The sequence below is a fragment of the Rhyacophila brunnea genome, unplaced genomic scaffold (genome assembly GCF_057557595.1).
Source record: "Rhyacophila brunnea isolate RB1 unplaced genomic scaffold, BYU_Rbru_1.0 scaffold_3, whole genome shotgun sequence".
NCBI classification, from domain to species: domain Eukaryota; kingdom Metazoa; phylum Arthropoda; class Insecta; order Trichoptera; family Rhyacophilidae; genus Rhyacophila; species Rhyacophila brunnea.
The window spans coordinates 24,855,057-24,875,035 of NW_028232965.1; the positions used below are offsets into that span (position 1 = coordinate 24,855,057).

The 19,979-nt window shown below is 35.1% G+C and overlaps 3 protein-coding genes across 3 annotated transcripts in view; 2 read left to right on the forward strand and 1 right to left on the reverse strand.

Moving 5' to 3' along the window:
- Positions 1–2,336: 2,336 nt before the first annotated feature.
- pont (RuvB-like helicase pontin) lies at positions 2,337–12,188 on the forward strand. The gene is made up of 8 exons (XM_085952916.1): positions 2,337–2,650; positions 3,349–3,655; positions 4,398–4,600; positions 4,900–5,068; positions 5,270–5,361; positions 10,027–10,133; positions 10,951–11,053; positions 11,837–12,188. The coding sequence occupies exons 1-8, from the start codon at positions 2,510–2,512 to the stop codon at positions 12,086–12,088; spliced, it is 1,374 nt and encodes a 457-aa protein (XP_085809042.1). The 5' UTR covers positions 2,337–2,509; the 3' UTR covers positions 12,089–12,188.
- Positions 7,163–8,939, forward strand: LOC147068106 (uncharacterized). The gene is made up of 2 exons (XM_085952513.1): positions 7,163–7,313; positions 7,587–8,939. Exon 2 carries the CDS (start codon positions 7,588–7,590, stop codon positions 7,981–7,983), a length of 396 nt encoding a protein of 131 aa, XP_085808639.1. The 5' UTR covers positions 7,163–7,313; position 7,587; the 3' UTR covers positions 7,984–8,939.
- A 97-nt stretch (positions 12,189–12,285) lies between the features above and the next one.
- Positions 12,286–19,979, reverse strand: part of LOC147068107 (uncharacterized) — a 77,223-nt gene continuing 69,529 nt past the window's right edge. Inside the window, exons 7-13 of the mRNA XM_085952915.1 lie at positions 19,587–19,703; positions 17,537–17,889; positions 17,338–17,455; positions 16,937–17,057; positions 16,626–16,805; positions 15,623–15,713; positions 12,286–15,486 (exon numbers count right to left, since the gene is read on the reverse strand). Of these exons, the coding sequence (XP_085809041.1) occupies positions 13,639–15,486; positions 15,623–15,713; positions 16,626–16,805; positions 16,937–17,057; positions 17,338–17,455; positions 17,537–17,889; positions 19,587–19,703 (2,828 nt within the window). The 3' untranslated portion in view covers positions 12,286–13,638. The remainder of the gene's footprint in view (positions 15,487–15,622; positions 15,714–16,625; positions 16,806–16,936; positions 17,058–17,337; positions 17,456–17,536; positions 17,890–19,586; positions 19,704–19,979) is intronic.

Sequence of the window (19,979 nt, forward strand, 5' to 3'; positions counted from 1 at the left end):
TACGTGTGCGGCAAACTTCGAATGTGTTTGTAATTTTGTGCAAAGTGCGAATGTAATGTTTTCAAATAATTGATATGGATTAATTATACCATCGTATTATTTTCTCGAAATCATAAACATACTATAATAGTATTTGAGTATCAACCTATGTTCAATTTGAATTGGGTTATAATAATAATATACCCGTATATATATCAATAGTATGTTTGCTACAAAATCCACCCAAGTTATCAGTACGTACTTGCTGAAATTAACATTTAAAAAATATGAATGCTTAATATTATTTTGACAGCCCTGTTTTCTGATCGGCTTCATCTCGCAGGTGTTCATAAAATAATAATAATTCTCCGCGCGGCAGAAATTATCAGTAATAATAATAATATTTCTTGAAATAAAATCTCCGATGATTAGTGATTTTTGCGAAAAGATCGATTTAAATTGACGTAGTTACGACGCTGAGGTCCTTTTTATACTGAATTATATTTGAACGGCGGCCTCTTCAGCGGGCCCTTAATACTGAGGCTAAGAACAGGGCACACCATGGGCAAAAGATTTGATGTCCTCATGGGAAGAAGCGAATCGCAGCTCTGCGATGAATGTTATGTTTTAGAGGACATTGTACATATAGCACTGCAATGCCCCAAATATGAAATTCACAGAGTACAGCTGCGAATTGCAGATATCTATGAGAATGTCGACGAATTGAAGGGTGTCCTGGCGGTGGGTAAGACGGAAGAGCTAGGCAAAATTGTAAAGTTATTTAACAGAATAGGAGTGAGAACCTGATCGACGGATCCCCTTCTAGAAGAGAAGAGGCGATATGACAGCGAGTCGCAGTCAAAGCCTCGGTAAAATCACAAAAAAAAAAAAAAAAAGTTCCTGGACTTCAAAGTCAACATGTATAATAAGAGTTTTATTGGTAGGTAAAACTCCTTTCATTGTTTGAATGGCTTTGGCTGTAGAAACGCATTCAAACGCTTTCGGTTGAAAACAGGGCATAGGGTCCCGTCTTGTTTCTTGATCAGAAACAGGGTTGAGAGAAAACTGGGGATTGGACCCGCTTCTTCTAGAACCCCTGAGTTCGTTAAGTCCTCGATCTCGAGAGTGACATATGCTGATTGTTGCGTTTGAAATTCTTTCCGTAAAAGTAAAGAAGGACTTACCAATGGTGGTGTCCGCACAAAAGGTATGCGGGCTACGGCTATAATTTTTTGAATGTTGGGGGTGGTACACTACGCCATCCAGACTCCCCGAAAGTCTCTTAGGCGGTCCCCCAATGTTGTTGGTCGTCTAGATGCGGTCAACTCCGCTTAGAGTACGAATCCCTGGTGGAGCCCGTACCTCCGATGGAGTACTCCCTTCCCACAGGACGTCGCCCCTTGGGAGTACCCCGGCCATAATGTGAGTTCGAGGGCCTTCCGGGACTCTAAGCTCGGAGGAATCCTTGATAGTGCCTCCCGAGTGAAGGTATCCTTCCGGTAAGGATCTGAGTCATGTTCTCGCAAATTTTATTATGCGTTGTCCCCAAAACCCTCTTCGATTTTTTGGTACGGGCCCATCGCTGTTATGATGTTTTGAGGATTGGTTGCCCAATCTACTAACCATTGCATACCTTTCCAGAAGCTGTCCCATTGGGAAAACATCGCATTCTGGAGGGCCGCGATGGTCCTCTCCGTCAGATGGTTAGCTGATGACGAGTGGTCACACCGACGCGACTTGTCATTTAGACCTAACTCTACGACCGTAGGGGCCGCCAAGAATTGTTTTTTGGGCGTTGTGCCACTCCTTGCCGGTCGCCCTGCTGAAATATGGGACGTAACGAGGATACCTCAAACATCAGCATCTTAATCGACGCTCGTACGTTGAACTTTTCCTCCTGTAGCAGTTCTGCTTCACCGTCTGGTGTTGCTTTTAGAATATCCTCCTCACGGTCATTCAGATGTTGCGCCATAATCACTGATCACTTAACGTTCACTTAACTATCACTTAACGTTCGTCCAAGATAATTTTTTTTGATAGTTAGAATGAACTGCCAGACGCAACATGTAAACAATAAGAAAGTCAAATCCAGAATGAAGACAAAGGGGTCCCAAACGCCCTACATATAAAATAGACGCGCGGGTATGACCAGTAAATAAAAAGGGAGAAATGACCAACGACAAGAAAAAGGAAAACAAATTAGAAGAATATAACCTCACGCGAAAGAGCAAACCCTATCTCGAGGACTTCAAAGTCAAATTCGAATAATAATTATTCTGTAATTTTTTATCGTGCAATAGGTATTATAAAGTATACCAATCTGTCTATGGGCTATCAAAATTATCTATGGAAGCACCATAGATAGAGTGCGGTGAGCGCGCCGGTCGTTTGTTTCCATAGTCTATGTTTGTTTCGATAGCGTTCGTTTATTTTATTGACCAAATAATCAGTGGTTGCGACGTTTTCGTTATAAATTAAGATTTACTTTTATAGATCACTTTATTGATTCGATCCATCATTATTTTTAAAGATGAAGATCGAAGAAGTTAAGAGTACAGCTAAAACTCAAAGGATATCGGCTCACAGCCATATCAAGGGTTTAGGTCTTGATGAGAATGGAACGGCTATTCAGATGGCTGCTGGACTTGTAGGCCAGGAAATGGCACGAGAGGTAAGTAATCAATCATCTCTTTTGACACTCCTGAGCTGCCTCTCAATTATAAAAGTCATATATTGTTGAAACGCATTTTTGACAACTAACCTACAAATTTTTTGCTATGACAATAATTGTATTTCAAAATACGCAATTGGAGGTTTGCGCAAATATTTTGTTTTCATTAGGCCTATGGTGGTTATATATATATCACTGCCAAACTATGAATATATATTGTTGTAAGTCAAACCTGCCGGTAGTTATGCTTATATTTAACAAAAACAACTATCGGTAGGTACCTCTACATATCCCTAGACCTGCTAACACCCTGTTTTTATGACGGCACCCATCTGGCGCTCTCGGTGCCTTATAACACCGATTCGTCACACATTTCGGTTTACGCTTACGCCGCATTCACAGAGTCCATTTTACTTCATTTGAACCTAATAGTGTTTTGAATTTAGTTCCGACCTCTGTCAAACCAAGAGGACGCATTCTTCACTAAATGTTTTTCCCCACACACTCACTGTGTAATCAAACATAATCTACTGTGTCAATAAATCATTTCATCAATACAATGTCCATCTTAAAGCATTCCCCTCTCTCAACAAAAACATTCTCCTCCTGTGATTCCTCTCTGCATTCGACCGGAGTCAAAGGGCGGTTTGTTACTACCTAGGTTGATATTTTAGTGATTAATCATATTTTTTTGACAGGCCGCAGGAGTTGTAGTAGATATGATTCGCAGCAAAAAAATGGCTGGCCGAGCCCTATTATTGGCAGGACCACCGGGAACTGGAAAAACAGCAGTGGCTTTGGCAATCGCTCAAGATCTGGGCAACAAAGTCCCATTTTGTCCCATGGTAGGCAGTGAAGTTTACAGTTCAGAAATAAAAAAGACTGAAGTTTTAATGGAAAACTTTCGGCGGGCTATAGGACTAAGAATAAGAGAGACAAAGGAAGTTTATGAGGGCGAAGTCACAGAACTAACACCGGTTGAAACTGAGACCGCAACTGATGGAGGTAGTACTCTTAACTCTTTAATAAAACTATTAACACATTCACATCAGAACCAGAGCTTGTGATATCATGGTTCTCGATATTCGAGAATTCTCGATTTCAAGAATATTTTTTTTCTTAAGAATTTCAGATTTGTTTATTGATTTCTTGAGAATACTCAAGAAATATCTTTATTTTAACTTATCAGTCCAAAATAATTGTTAGTCTGTCTGAGAGAAAATTCGAGACCTTTTTTATGCTTTGCTCAAAAAAAAATCACCGGTAATTTTTAAAATTCCAGTTATGGTCGGGAGCTATCTTTTTCCATTCAACTTCGCTTTTGATATTTTTATCCTGTAACAATTTCTCGAAATTCTCATTGATGGTTTCTCGAGAAATGACAATTCTCAAAATTTTTAACATTATAATTTCTTGAGATTCACTTTTTCTGTTTATTCTATAATAAATCTATAATTTATTTATTTTCTTCTTCTTTCGACCATGCCCAATCCTAATAGGATCATATGGGCCTCCACAGAGTGGACGTTTGTATTAACAGATTTATTTTTACGAGAAATGGATGTCAGCCACTTGCTCAACCTATTAGGTCCATACTGTGACTAATACACAAATTGAAAAACAATATGTGTACTTGCCAGACCCAGGATTCGAAACCTGGGACCCTCGACACTATAGACCGGCACTTAAGCCATGCTGCCATCGTGGGTTTATTTATATTCTATTATTATTGTGTTACATATTTCAGGTTATGGGAAAGTAATATCTCATGTTATCGTTGGTCTTAAAACCGCAAAGGGCACAAAGCAACTCAAGCTAGATCCAACAATTTATGAATCCTTACAAAAAGAAAAGGTGGAAATCGGAGACGTTATCTATATTGAAGCAAATTCTGGTGCCATTAAACGTCAGGGAAGGTGTGATACTTATGCTACGGAGTTTGACTTAGAGGTACGTAAAAACTAACACTTCACGCTACATTGGTTTTTTCTTTTCATAGTCAAAATATTTATATATATATTTTTTTTATCTGGTGTGGGTATGTCCTTTCTCCTTCCTGGTGGCGGAAAATAGTCGATTACATTTCAGTGGTCAATACATTTTCGTAATTAAATGTTTTCTTTACATGTCAAAATAATGTCTTAAAAAGGAGTCTTCGATACTACCTTCATCCAGGTGTATTTTCTAAATAAGTCAAACTGTCTATTGTTTTATGTTCATTGCTGTATTTATGCGTTTTATTCTGGTAGGCTGAAGAATATGTGCCATTACCAAAAGGAGATGTGCACAAAAAGAAGGAAGTCGTCCAAGATGTGACATTGCACGATTTGGATTGCGCTAATGCTCGACCGCAGGGCGGTCAGGATATAATGTCCATGATGGGGCAACTGATGAAACCAAAAAAGACAGAAATTACTGGTCAGTTGATAGTTTAGCATTCGTTTCTCTCCATATTTTTACTATTAAGAGTGTATGTAATAGGTTGTTATTCACAATACATGCTAAATCAAACTAAAATAACAAATTGTCATGTATTTTCTAATCATCTTTCTCATGATTTTAGCTCTAAATATATTTCATGTGTAATTTGTATACTTATTTGTTTTTTTTTTATTTCAGATAAATTACGAAAAGAAATTAACAAAGTAGTGAACCGATATATTGATCAAGGTATTGCTGAATTAGTTCCCGGTGTTCTTTTTATTGATGAGGTTTGTGTTTTTGTCCTTCATATTTGATTAACACTGTTTTGCATAGGTACTTTCTTCATGATATACATAATATTTTTATCATTGGAATTTTTTTTCAGTACATTCACAGATATAATATGAATACGTGTATTAATTAAGGCGCTAAGTACCAAAATAATAAAAACTGACATTTTTATAGAAAAATAGGTACTGTTCGGTTATACGGAATACAGCGGAAAACGCATTTTGAAAATAGCCGATAAACTGGATTATTTGTTAGTTTGGGTTAGTTTAGGTTAGGTTAGGTTTGGTTAGGTTAAGGTGATGTCTCTAGGTAAAGTTGTTATCGAAAAATAGCTAGAAAAGTTTATTAATCGGTAAATATATATTCAAAAGTAATGAGAAAAATAAAATAAAAAATTAAGAAGTATCATGGAGTTCTATATACCAAAAATACGTGTCAAATTCGGTACATTTCTATCGGGTGGTAAGAATGAATGACATAAGATTTATTATCAAAATTACGATAAAAATGTACGTAAATCTATTACCCAGGGAAACGCTAAACGAAAATTGGAATTTATTATATCCTTATATCTTGTTTTTCAAATTTAAAAAACATCGATTTAGAGGTTAGAAAGCACGCAATTAAAATCGAAAAACCTCGGCTTAGACGCAATTTATCGCGAAAAACGCTTAGCGTTTCTATTAAAAATATTATTTATTAATTTTTACGGCAGTAATTTGAATTTAATCTTGTATTTTTGTATATTAACGAATCGATAGAAATCGAAACAATAATAATTGCCCAAATTCAACCGATGTTTAGCTGTCCGGTGCTGCCACCGTGGAACTATTTCGAAACAATACACATATACAAAATACACACGCATGCAACAACATGACATTGAAAATGAAACTCACACATAGACAAGACAAAATAACATTTTTCTGCTTCATTTTCGCTAGGATCAGTTTGTGGTAAAACTTCGACGCGAAATTGCCATATGAATAAAAATAACTTTATAATTAAAATTACAATATTTACTTAATATACGTAGGAACCTGCCTATATTCAAAATTTGAAACTGCGAATTATTTGCAATTAGTATTTGCTTAAATTAAAACTGTTTTTTATCATTATTTATGATAAAAATAATCAACAAAATAAACAAATCTCGCATTTTAACATATGGTAGCATTCGTGCTCTCGATCGAATACACAGACATCGAATATCGGGTTTATAACAATTCTTCTTTATTTTTTTGCCATTATTATATTGTTTGAAAACAGGAAGGAATCGACTCATCAGCATAGATAAGATACTTCTCATCAGTAACATTTTTGTCAAGTAAGTAAACTTTTCAGTGTATAATAAATAATATTATTATCGTACATCAAAATGACAAACTATGTCACGCAGTTTTGATTGTCAAACAAACATTCAAAAATTATTTAAAAGAGTTACATATACTGTATTTTCAATCACCATCATGCATTTATCATCAATATATATTATTTTAGGCGTATACTCATCGTTTTCGTAAAATTATAAATACTTTACGTCAGTTTGAGGTTATGTTTATGACAAATGTCATCGAGCATATCTTGTACGTTTTGTAAATTATCTAATAGATAGTGAATTTCTTTCATTCGCATAATATGATTGTAGAAAATCAAATATTTTATGTGCTTTCAAACACGTGTCCGTGTTTTTAATACAACATAATCGTAAATTGAAAACGTTATCTACAGTGATAAGTTTAACACGAGTATATGAATATAATGAGGATATGTTTTTTTGTTTACATATAGATAAATCTTTTAATACTGATGAACTCGACGAAATATTGGACGACAGTGACTGCGAAGTCGGCGACGGTTACGAGTCCGACAACAGCGACGACATTTACATTCGACATTTACAACCTTCGACATCACAATCCAGGGTTCTTCCCTGGCTCACAAAATGGTAGGTTTACAATTTTCTTAATAATATATTTATTGGTTTTATATACCATCCAGTCATACATTAGATTCATTCATGCTTTGGCATAAAAACAAGAATTCATTACATCTTGTACACATGATGTAGCGATTGTCTCGAATGAGGAGTTGATGGTTTGAATAGTAAACTTCAATCAAAACATATTATTGCCCATCATTATTTGTATTTTTACTGCTAAATACTTGAATTAATGAGGAAATATGGATTATGTAATAATATTTTTTCCTATTGTTTCAGTATGCCGAATGCTGGTCCGGAATTGGAGGAAGATTTGTTGGCGAGAGGGCATGTTGCTGCCAATGTACTCAGCTCCTTTTTCGAATACTTCAACCTCGCTCTCTTCGAAAAAATAGCTGAGCAGACAAATTTATATTCAGCACAAAAAAGGGACTTGTGGTCGGTGAATACGAATTCGAAATTCGTATTCACCGTCATCCAAATTATGATGGGTACATTAAGGTTTCCGCAGACTCGAATGTACTGGTGTTATGATCTAAGCATTCCAATCATTAATCAAGCAATGCCCAGAGACGGGTACTTCGAACTGCGGAATCACTTTCATTTTGCAGATAACACTGCTGACCGCACGGGCTGCACAGATAAACATTGGAAGATTGCCATAAAAAAGCCATAAATTGAGAAAAATGCCATACTTTGCCCAGACCTGCTCATAACTCCATCGATGAGCAAATGATGCCGTTCACTGGCCGCTGTAGACACAGGCAATTTGTGCTTAACAAGCCAAATCCTGTAGGCCTTAAAAATTTTGTTCTCGCGGCCAGAGATGGATTAGTGATAGATTTTCACATATATGTAGGGAAGGGAACGGTATCAGATGGAGATATGAAGCAGTTTGGTCTGGGCGCAAGTGTGGTCAAGTTACTCTGCCGGACTCCCCCCAATCCTCCTGCATTGTCTATACTGATCGTTTTTTCACTAGTTTGAAGCTCGCCGATGGGTGGCATTGATCTTTGCGATCGGATAATTACTTATTACAGGACTGCGATGAAGACATGCAAATGGCCTGTGAGGGTTTTTAACCACTTTGTGGACTTGGCGGTGGTAAACTGTTGGCTAATGTATATGCGGAATTGTAAACTAGAAAATGTACCCCGAAAGGATATTATGGGACTGTTGTCGTACTGAATCAGATTAGCGAAAGCTATTATTCGGTATGAAGATCGGGTAGCCAACATTTTAACACTGCCAGCACGAGGTCGGCCAAGAAACATGTCGACATCGCAGGTAGACACAGAGCCACCAGCTCGCAGGAGAACGGTTGTCCCCCAACCGATCGCTGAGGTATGTTTGGACAGCGTTGGCCACCATTCAGCATCCGTGTGCAGATACCCTGGATGCAAGTGCCGCACCAGGTATATTTGCATAAAATGCAATATATACGTGTGCACACAATTTTGCTTTGAGCTGTATCACACAGTATAGGATGCAGCTCAAAGCAATTTTAAAGTACATATTTAGGGTTTTATTTCATAATTTTAACTAATTTTAAGTGTAAATATATTTAATTATCCTATTTATAAGGTTTTTGTATTATTTTTATTGTGTAATGTTCTATTAAAATTGACCACTCCTATGAACAAGTTGTTTTCTTTACCTTCCCTAAGTTTATAGAGTAGGTAATATTCATCTGCAGTGTGACCTGGTATGTGCATATAGTATATTTTACTTTATAAAATAAAAATAAAAAATTTGTCAATAGACTAATACTTCTCTTCCATATTTTCATTCCTTTGGCCCTATATTGGCCTTTTGTATTCTAAATTTCTATTCAAAATGAAAAAAGAAGTTGGCAAGTATAAATTGATTTAAAACTTTTCTTTTAAATCATAAAAATGTCAATACGATATAATAAAATATTGTACTTATTTAAAAAAAAATATAATTATTTGAATAGGTATATATATATAATAATATTATAGTAGAATATATTCTTATAATATGTAAATGAATTTTTGTCTAGCGATTTTTTTCATCTGGCAAATTAATAATACTTGCAACATATTATGGTAACTTACTGCCATCTGGTTAGAATTGACCAAAGTTTTTAGTAACACATTTTTAGAAATTCATGGTAGATGCCTGTAGATGCCTTTAGATGGCGTTGAAGTCACATTTGATCGTAAATTGAGGCAAAGAATTCGCCTTAACCTAATAAATAATCCAGTTTATCGGCTATTTTCAAAATGCGTTTTACGCTGTATTCCGTATAACCGAACAGTACCGAAAAATGTTCTACATACCAACGCCAATAACTTCAACTATAGTCTAAGTACCTCAAGCAAGTCAAAAAAATACAGCAAAATAATTAAACCTGTCGATGTTGTAAGTCCGTTGGCGTGTTTTACTTATAATGGTGTAAGTAGCACTGCAGTGGTCAATTCAATTTAAAATAGCTGAATGGTGTGTTGACACTTGCGAGTTCTTAATACCTAAAATTATAGAAGCTGCCGTGATTGCTTCACACTGTAAAACAACTTTTTTCAAAAGGTCTGCTTCATGAAATTTTACTGCAATGACCCGGTATTTTGTAACTACAGGCAATACTACTTTTTGGTACTTAAGAGCCTTATTTAATACACGTATTCATATGTTTTCCATATTTTTCTGGTGACAATTTTGTGTCAATAATAATAATGTAATACCTATCTGTTTTTAGGTTCACATGCTAGATATTGAAACGTTTACTTATTTACATAGAGCTCTCGAGTCTGCAATTGCACCTATAGTTATATTTGCAACAAACAGGGGACGCTGTCAAATAAGGTAAATTGTGTATATTATTATATTGTAATCGATAGTTTATGTCTCCTCTGCTGCGCAGCAACGTTCTCACTAAAATATTCACATGTGCGCATGCACACTTCTACAATTAATGTATCCACATAAATGTTTCCAAATTCTCGCACGCAGATATTTTGTAGAAAATAGTATGCGATACCAGATTGTGAACATTTTATTATACTTACCCACAAAATTTTGTAGAATTCTTTACAGATTTTAAATAATTATTTTTTGGTGAGGTACTTTCTTTTGTGGCAAAATAATTTGATGTGTTCATTTATTCTAAGCAAAAAAATGGTGAATATTTACACATTTGATGGTTCTGTACTAACTACTGCTCGGATGAGTTTATGACCCGCACATAATAGAAAAACTAGACGGAATGTTGCTGTCTAGTGGCCCATCGTGGACGAATAGGAAACATTTTTTGAAACCGGATTCAAATCCCGCATCTTACAGTTTTAGTTTAGTTTCTTTTTTTTTCAATGTGAATGGGTCTGGAGCCTAACCCGATTGATTGAGTGAATGAATAATCTCATAAAAATATTTCTTATACCACAATTCTACAGGTGACAGTCTAGATATAGATCACCAACAAATTCTATAGACAATATTATTTATTATAAAGAATAAATGAATTGATTTTAACTCTTATTTAAATTTTCTGGCTACTCTATTGGCATACATATTTAAATTATTATAAGATGTTTATCACTATCATGTTGTGGTGCTATAGTATTTCTGTTTACTTTTTAGAGCTTACCTCATTAATACCTCATTAATTATTTTTCTTTTTCAGAGGTACTGAAGATATTGTCTCACCTCATGGCATTCCACTTGACTTGCTGGATCGACTACTCATAATCCGCACCTTACCTTACAACAAGACCGAACTCCATCAAGTATGACTAATATTTTGTATATCACCTTAGCAAAATGTTTTTTTTTCATATCCTATATGTCAGTAGCGAAGGGTGGAGGTAGGTTGTTAAGATCCAACATAAATAGTGCACACTAAACTTTCTCAGGCATGCGTATGTGTTTTCATTGACCTAAGACTACAATTATTTACAGATGGTGTTAAACCCTCCCTTATCGAAACCATAATAGTTTTGGTATATTTTGAGCGATACAACAATATTGTGCATACTTATTTGTTTTATTGTATTAAGAATACATATCACGTATTATTGTTGGTTCATTTTTTTTAATTCATCAAGCCCTGCCTAAACCAAACTAGAATAGATAAAAAATATTATTCTCTCAAAATATCCAAATTTATGTAAGATTTAATTGTATTATTTTAAATATTTTATAGGTAAACGAGTATTTTTTTTACTGTTATCTATTATGGCTTGGTTTCGCAGGGTTTCATTGAATTTTAAAAACTAACCAACACCATGAATATATGAATTGTCGTCTTATTTCAATGAAAACAAATACGTATGACTGACAAAGTTTAATGTGCATTATTTATTGCAAATCTTAACAGCCCACCTCCACCCTTCGCCACTGCTATGCAACCTCTGCATTACTTTTGACTTCTATTTGATTTTTACAGTCTTTTCGACACTCATTTACATTATTAATTATATATTTATATCTGTAGCATCATGGGTATTACCTAATTGACAGTACTGATTGTCATAGGTACTGCGTAGTTATAATGAATTTTGTTGTTGTAGATCCTGAAATTACGTGCCACCACAGAAGGCGTCGCAATAGATGACGCAGCCCTGAGTGCACTGAGCGAAGTCGGATCCAGAACCACATTACGCTACGCTGCTCAACTTCTGACTCCCTCTTCCCTCACGGCCCGCGCCCAAGGCAGGTCAGTCATCCAAGCGTCGGACGTCCGAGAAGCGGCGCAACTCTTCTTAGATGCTAAATCTTCTGCCAAAATCCTCACGCAGCAGAAGGATAAGTTTATGATGTAATTTTTTTATTCTAATGTGTGTCTAATTTTGTTTATCACTCCAATATGCATTGTAATCAGATTGTTATTTCAATGATATTAAATGTGGTGGTAGTAAATTCTATCTTTGTTTAATTGTGGCTCCTCACTCGACCGGAACATTGAAAAGGAAATCTTATTTCAAGAAGGAAAATTATTAAAAGAAATTTTTTTCATTCATATATTTAACACAAAAATACAGTAAAAATATAAATTATTTTTAATAATAAAAACATGTATAACAATAATAATATAACAAAACTTAAATCAACACTTTATAATTATTTGACATCCGCTACAAACTGTTGCATGAATAGAACTACATTAATAAAAAAAAAATTAGCCTGAAGTAGTAAATGTAACTAAAAACAGTCATTATTTTGTCTTCATTATTTACATTGACTTATAATAATAAAATTACTTATGTAGCTAAAATACTTTCAGTTCAATGTTTACAAATTACTCTCAATTTACAAAGTCAAAACCATTGTCTTGCTTACCGAATATGGAATGTATAGTCAATAAATGGACTTATTATCGAAGAATATTGTATGTCTAAATATGTAATATCGTCTTTCACCCCTTTGGGACTACAGGATAGGTTTTGCCTATTTTTGATAAAACCATTATTACAACACATTTAATGTAAAATGTTTTGAGTAGGTATACAATAATGCAAACCCTTATGGCTAACATCAGATTTACACTAAATCTGTGTGAGACCAATGACGGTAGCGTAGTGAAACACTAATATCAGGCCTTGAGAAAATCACATAAATATAATATTGTGACCTCACTGGGACGAACCCAGAACCCCCGGATGAGGTTTAAGGTCGCCAATACTATAGATGGTGTATGGTTATTTAAGACTAAATTGTTGAACAAAGGTGCTAATTTTATTGATATCTTATTTTTTATCAAAAAAACACTTCTTTTTATGGGAAATGGATGTTTAACCATTTGTTAAACCTGTTGCGTCCTCGATCTGGATAAAACACAACATCAGATTTTAGACAGTATTGTGAGGATCGAACTCCCACCCATGGTTTCGCGACACAGGTCCTCTACTTCGCTGTGGGTCAAGGGGGAAATTATAATCTGATATACAATTTCCTCAAACATGAAATTCATAGGAATGTATATTGAAGAATATCTTAGAAGCGTCGTATTGGGCTATATGCAGTATGTTTTTAATTAACACTATCAATATGTCTAACATCATAAATAAATTATTTGAATGCTAATGAAAATTATCATTAGGTACATGTGCATGAAAAGTCATAAAAACAATTGTTCACCCATTGCTTTTTAGTAATAATAAATTATTGTATTAAACAGTTATCACAACGAATTGGTATATTCATAAATGCATCGAGATACTTCTCTAATAAATGATATTTTACGCAAAATTAATACCCATAAAATGTCACTCACTGGTCATCAGAATTAATTATAAATTTAATGTGACAATTTCATTATGCACACTATTGATATGTAATGTGATATGATATTATGTACAATAATTAATTCTTATCAATTTGATGTTTCTTTTCCTAAATTTGGAATATTGTCTGATTCAGTCGGGTAGGAAACGGGTATAAATTGAGGAGTGGTCGAAAATGATCTTGAGTAAGGATACGGGCTGGTGCTGAGCGGAGGTTCATACGTCGGGAGATCTATGTGAATTCCTGGACTGATATTATGGTTACCGATATATTGCCTACCGGATTGTTTATCGAGCTCATCTTTCAGCTTTGCTTGTGAATTTTGAAGAGACTGCTGGTACAACGTTTCAAACTGCATTATTTCAGGATACGTGTGAGATTGAATTTTTCTGTCATCTCTGGTATTGCTTGGATAAACGATAATAATCTTTTCAGATGAGTTGTGATGCGACTGCATCGTGACGGATGCGAGAGTTGTCGTAGTCATATCGGGCGCTTTAACAATTTTGATAACGTCATTCTCGAAATTTCTTGATTCCTCATCCAAACTAGAGACTGTATCGCTTCTTTCTTCGTTTGTTTTTGTTGTAGATGTACTTACCGTTTCGGTTATTTCATACGATCCACTCTCATTTGAATTCGGAGGCTTTATATTCTTCACTGAGTTTATCTTTTCCTCTTGAGTTTGTTTGATGGGAACGTTTTTTGTTTCAGCTAAATTATCTTCGAACGGAACAAATTTGTGTTTATTTTTTTTTTGTGGTTCGGAACCGCTCCTGTCTTGTCCGAACATCAAGAATTTTGGAGTGTAGGCGGATACGAGAGGTAAGAGCGTATTTCTAGCGTAGCGCTCGGCTTTTTCTAAAAACGAAACTAAGCGACTAGGTAGAAATTGGATTGTAAAACTGTTGGATGTTTGTGAAGTGTTTTTTTCTTGAATGGGTTGAATAGGTTCTTTCTTATCTCTACCCTGCCATTGAAATAAACTGAAGGTTTCTTTTGAGGAGCTCGTGTCTGAGTCATTGAAATGTTTCGATTTGCTCGTCCTGTTGGTGCTTCCGTTGGTAGTTTTATTATTGATCTGATCCCATATGTTTTTTTCCCCAGACTGGGGCGGTAATAAGTTGTATGACGGCATCCAATTTGATTGATTGTTTGTTCTGGAAACCGAAGGTGACGTCGAAATATTTTCAAAATATTTAGGTGCTCTATTCGTCCTCACTTGTGTAGATTTTGAACTCTTCTGTATGTTAGTTTCAGTTTTAACAGTTGTGGATCCGAGAATAGGTTCAGTGATTTCGCCTTTAATTCTATTGACGTCATGAGATCGAGCGTTTTTACCGGACGGAGCTTTCAAAATGGGCTCAACAATTTCAGACGAGGCATTAGTATTGCGATTGAAACTGTTTTCAAAAAATGGAAAAGCGGTGAATTTAGTGTTGATGCTTCCGAAGGCTCGTCCATTTTCTCTTTCGTTCGGAGTGTTGTCCAAGGAATTGGCTAAGAGCGGCTGCCACGGTAAATTTAGTATATCGGTCGGGTCAAATATAGAAAGTAACGGATCTGACGTATTATTCTCCGCATCTATGCGGAAGTGTTTACCCATCGGTATCACATTAGGCTTCGGCGAGGAACCATCTTTGAAGATTTCCGTGCTATGATACGGTTTTAACTTGTGGTCAGATTTAATATGAATATCTTTTTGTATTATCTTTTTTTCATTGGGCAGTGCTACGAACACGTCTTCCCTTTTGATGGATGAGCTAGCGACATTATCAATTTGATAGTCAGACTTATTTTTTCCTATTATTTCGTCTCCTATTTGAACTACTTGGGTTGGTATGAAAGATGGTTTATTCAAAGTAACAATTTCTTCCGCTATTTTGTTTTCTGTGTCATTCGTGTCTGATGCAAGATTTTTGATGTCTTCATGAGTCTGAAAATATATAAAATAATTATCATTAAATAATGTCTGTTTCCATGACAGTCATTTACATGTTAATAATTTGCTGATATTTACTTAGGAGTAAAGAAATCTTATCGTGGTAAAGTTTGAACTGAAAATGTCTTACCTCAAGTGGATGATTGCAATCTCCCGGATAGAGGGGTAAGACAACCGGTGTACCAGAATTCAGGATTAATCCCTTCTTACATATAGAGGACCTGAAAAATATAAAATCAGTTAATATCAAGGATGTTGAAAAAAATTTATAGGTAGAGGTTCTTTTTTGTTTCACTTTTACCAAGTTTCATATAAACTAAGTAAGTTGTTTTCGAGTTTTCATGGAAAATAACACTTATCACAAACTTGGTTCAGCTATTTTAATGGGGAAACCAACGAAGTCTCCATTTCTATATTATGCAACAACTTTGGTCAGTATAAAGTTTATGTATCAGACAATTTTTTTTTCAACACGATTTAAGAATGTAGCAATTATTATTGAACATACATAAATTCAAACACCTCAGAATCATACCTATTAGAAAGAATATTTGTGGCGAACAGGACTCGAACTTCCTTCCATCCTTCAGATTCGGAATAGTTCATTAGATGATTAGCAAGTGCAAGTACGTTAAGACTAAAATTTGGAGAGATCCTGATTTGTCTAAGAAGGAATCGAGAAAATTATCTATTGGTACCTTGATTCAAACCACAAAAGCCAGTCGCTTATGTCAGCGAAATTTGAGAAGTGCCTTGTGTTGTAGTTAATTTGGTCATAATTAGGTATGGTGCAGATGGCTAAATTGGTGTTGCACATTGGCCAGAATTCGGTTAATGCAAACTTGAGTCAAGATTTTTTCCAATAGGTATGTTTTAGAGATGTTTCCGAAATATTAGAATTAAATTATCACTTATATTTTATGTATGTATACAATAAAATTTGTTGAAATATTATTTGATGATACGTTGCGCAATAGTTTAAATCAGTGTTTCCTACCATTCTGTTGTGAAAGTTTTTTGATAAATAATAAGTGTAAATCTGTTATTATTTCAAGCCAAACACTGGTTTACATGAATATGTACATATCGCCATCATATGTAAAATCTCAATATACTTTTTATTTTTAACTCACGTTTTGCCAAAGCTGTCACTCAGCAGCACTTTGTCAATCGTCCATCGGTTGAGACCCGAACTAATCCAGCCCGAATACGCCTGATAGAGAAGCTGCACTTTTATAGGAACTCCTAAAGCTGGATGAGGCACCAACATTCGAGATAGAAGTCCACCTAAAGTTAGCTCGGCATCATCCTTACTGAAGATTTAGAAAAAAAATGAAACTCAAATTATTACATCAACAAAGCAAATACAATAAAAAACAATTCACATTGAGAAAACATCAGATATTAATTGATTCTATAGTAATTAATTTAAATATGTAGTTACCGTGTCATTGGAAATGTTTCATTGAGTCCAGAGTCACCGACTAGCGCTAATAGAATTCGACCGTAACTTACGACTGATTGATTGGTCCTTGAACTTTCTACTTTCACATGGTACTGGTGGGCTAAAAGAAACAACATACATAATTTTTAGAAGCTTAGAAAATATTACTACCAAGCAGGACTCGAAGCTGCATCGATCAGATTTCAGCCAATTTTAATCATGCTGAAATTTACTAACAACTATGCGTCCGAGGGTTATCTCAAATTCTGTTAATATTGGCGACCATCTTTTTATGTTATTTTGAATCAAGGTAGGTAATGGATACCTAAATGGCATCAGGAACTTTCCAAATTTTAGTTTTAACATATTCATACAGAAATTAGAATTATCAAATGATTTACCGCAGAATGGTTCTTCATCTCTCGTCAAAAGATATAATTGACCGCGCCCTGTTGATCGATCTGCATAATATCCCATATTTCCACATCTCTTGTCTCCGTTGCAGCCAAAGCATCGACCCTATTGCAATAGTTCACTTTAATATTACATCAGGCTTTAAAAAAGATTCTAATGGTCCTAGAAAATCGAAATTATACTCACAGCTAGGAAGTCATCATATGTTTCGCACGGGAATGATGGAAAATGGCACTTGGGCGAAACGGAGTCAGTGAAAAATTTATAAGCTCTTCTGTGATTGCAAAGCGATCGTCCTTCGACTGCAGAAGACCATATAATATCTGTGACCGCTCCGACAAACAAGTTAGAGCAACCTGTCTGCATTCGGCCACCGTTGGGGTAGAAATCAACATGACCCATCGGTTGCCAGGAACCCAAACCGCCCAGGATCAAGTTCTCTCCGTTGGAATGAATCACATCGACAAACATCGCATCGGAACTATCGAGCCGGGCACGAGGATCTTGGGCTTCGAAGAGTGGGCCCGCAGGATCCAGACCTTTTATCATTAAAAAAATGGTTAATAAAATCTTACTACTCTGTGTCTGCCATTGCGATAAAAAATATTGATTTAAAGTATGTAAGTACTTATTAAAATAATATTATTTAATAGAAGATAGAGAGTAATTTCATATCTATCACCATTTCTCTTAAAAATATCTATATAACAAGGAATGCACATCGTATATTTTTAAGATTCTTTCGTTATACTTGTGTTACTCACCAAAGCCCTTCCCTTGTAAATGGGCCACATTATAAATAAGGTTCAAAACTTTGGGCAAGAAACAAGGAGTTGGAGGGGAAACAAGGCATGATCTAAACCAGTGGTTCTCACGTGAAATTTAACTGTAGCTGCACAATTGACATTGACAGTTCTATGGAAACGTCTGGTATTTCATTTTTGTTGTGATTGCAAAAATTAAAACTAAATTTTATGTATAAAAAAAATGGATCAATTTATTTATAGACAAGTCCATTTAATAAAAAGACATTTGAACATTTTAGTACCTTTTTTCCAAGCTTCTAAGTTTACACCTGTCAATTGGCTTCGATATTTGTTTTTTATGAAGTGCATTACACTGAATGATCTTTCACAGTATACAGTAGTAGGAAAAATCGACAATATTAATAAAGCAATTGTTGCCAATTTTTTGAATTGACTTGATTTTGGTCAACGTATAACTACGGCCAAAATTTTTCAGCCGTGGTAATATTCAGATGGTTTTTAAGTACTTGGTCATGACTCATTTCCAATAATGCATATTTAACGTTAGCCCAGTTAATTAAATTAAATATTGAAAATGTTAATCTCGTTTGTAGTCCTATGAAATTTTCATTTGTCATCTGAAAAGGACAAGTTCGAAAGAAAATAAATAAATTTTTGAAATATTATTCTGTAAAGCGCTGGTGGCCGCAGCAAAATCCTCTGGTGGCTGCACATGAGAACCACTGATGTAAACTCTGTCAGCGATAGCGACCATATACATCAGCTCCGCCTAGATTTGCGCATGGGAAGAAACACTAGTGTTAGTTTGTTGAGATTCGATTAGCATCTATGATTCTAACCATTGAGACATGGCACTTACGTTCTTTGCATGGTGTATGTTTATATTATTTTTTAAATATATTTATATAACAGTGGATCCCAAAATGCTTGGATTGTAATGAGTCCATAAGGAAAAAGTGCCATAGCATGTGAATAGATTTTCATCACAGGACATCCCTTGACATGGGGAAATGTAGTATGTTTAGCCTTCCTTATGCCGGTTTGTCAAGTCACCTCTGAACAGAAATGAGCTGAAATTGATATTGAGACCACACAATAGGTAAAAGATTTGATGTTCTCGTGGAAAAAATCAATTCACAGCTCTGCAATGAATGTGATGTTCAGGAATGGTATGCATAATTTGACCTACAGAGTAGAATTGCTACTTGCAGATGAGAAAGTCGAGCACTGAAATGGTCCATGGCATTGGGAAGATGGAAGAGCTTGGTAATATGGTAAAGTTCTTTATCAGAATTTGACTTAGGCCTTGAACAATGGATCCCCATTCAAAGGAGAAGAGGCTATGACAGTGGGTCCCTGTCAAAGCCTCATTAAAATTATAAATACTATATTTAGTAAAATTGCATACACCTATTTCATCATAAGATGTAGGTATGTAACATAATAAATAGGTATAATATATTTATTACCTGTAATTCTGGATATATTCTGCAGTTGTGATCCGGCGAATCCAGCAACATGTGCTCCCAGACTGAATCCGATCAGATGTACTTTATCAAACTTTAAATTAATATGACTAGCCAGACCTATAAAATAAATAATACATACTTATTTAAAAAAGTCGTCTGATATGCAGTGATATTTAAAGCAGACCCTACATGGCCAATATTACTGACAGTATTCATGAAAATGACATCAATCCTTTATCGACCTTACACGATCAATATCTACTTACAGAGTTCATAAAGTTTGTTTCATATTTTCACTACTTTGTATTAATAATTAATTTCATCCGGTTGCACTGTCAGTATTAATATTAGTCCATGGTCACTGATGTTATTCCCATTGATTGAAACAAATAA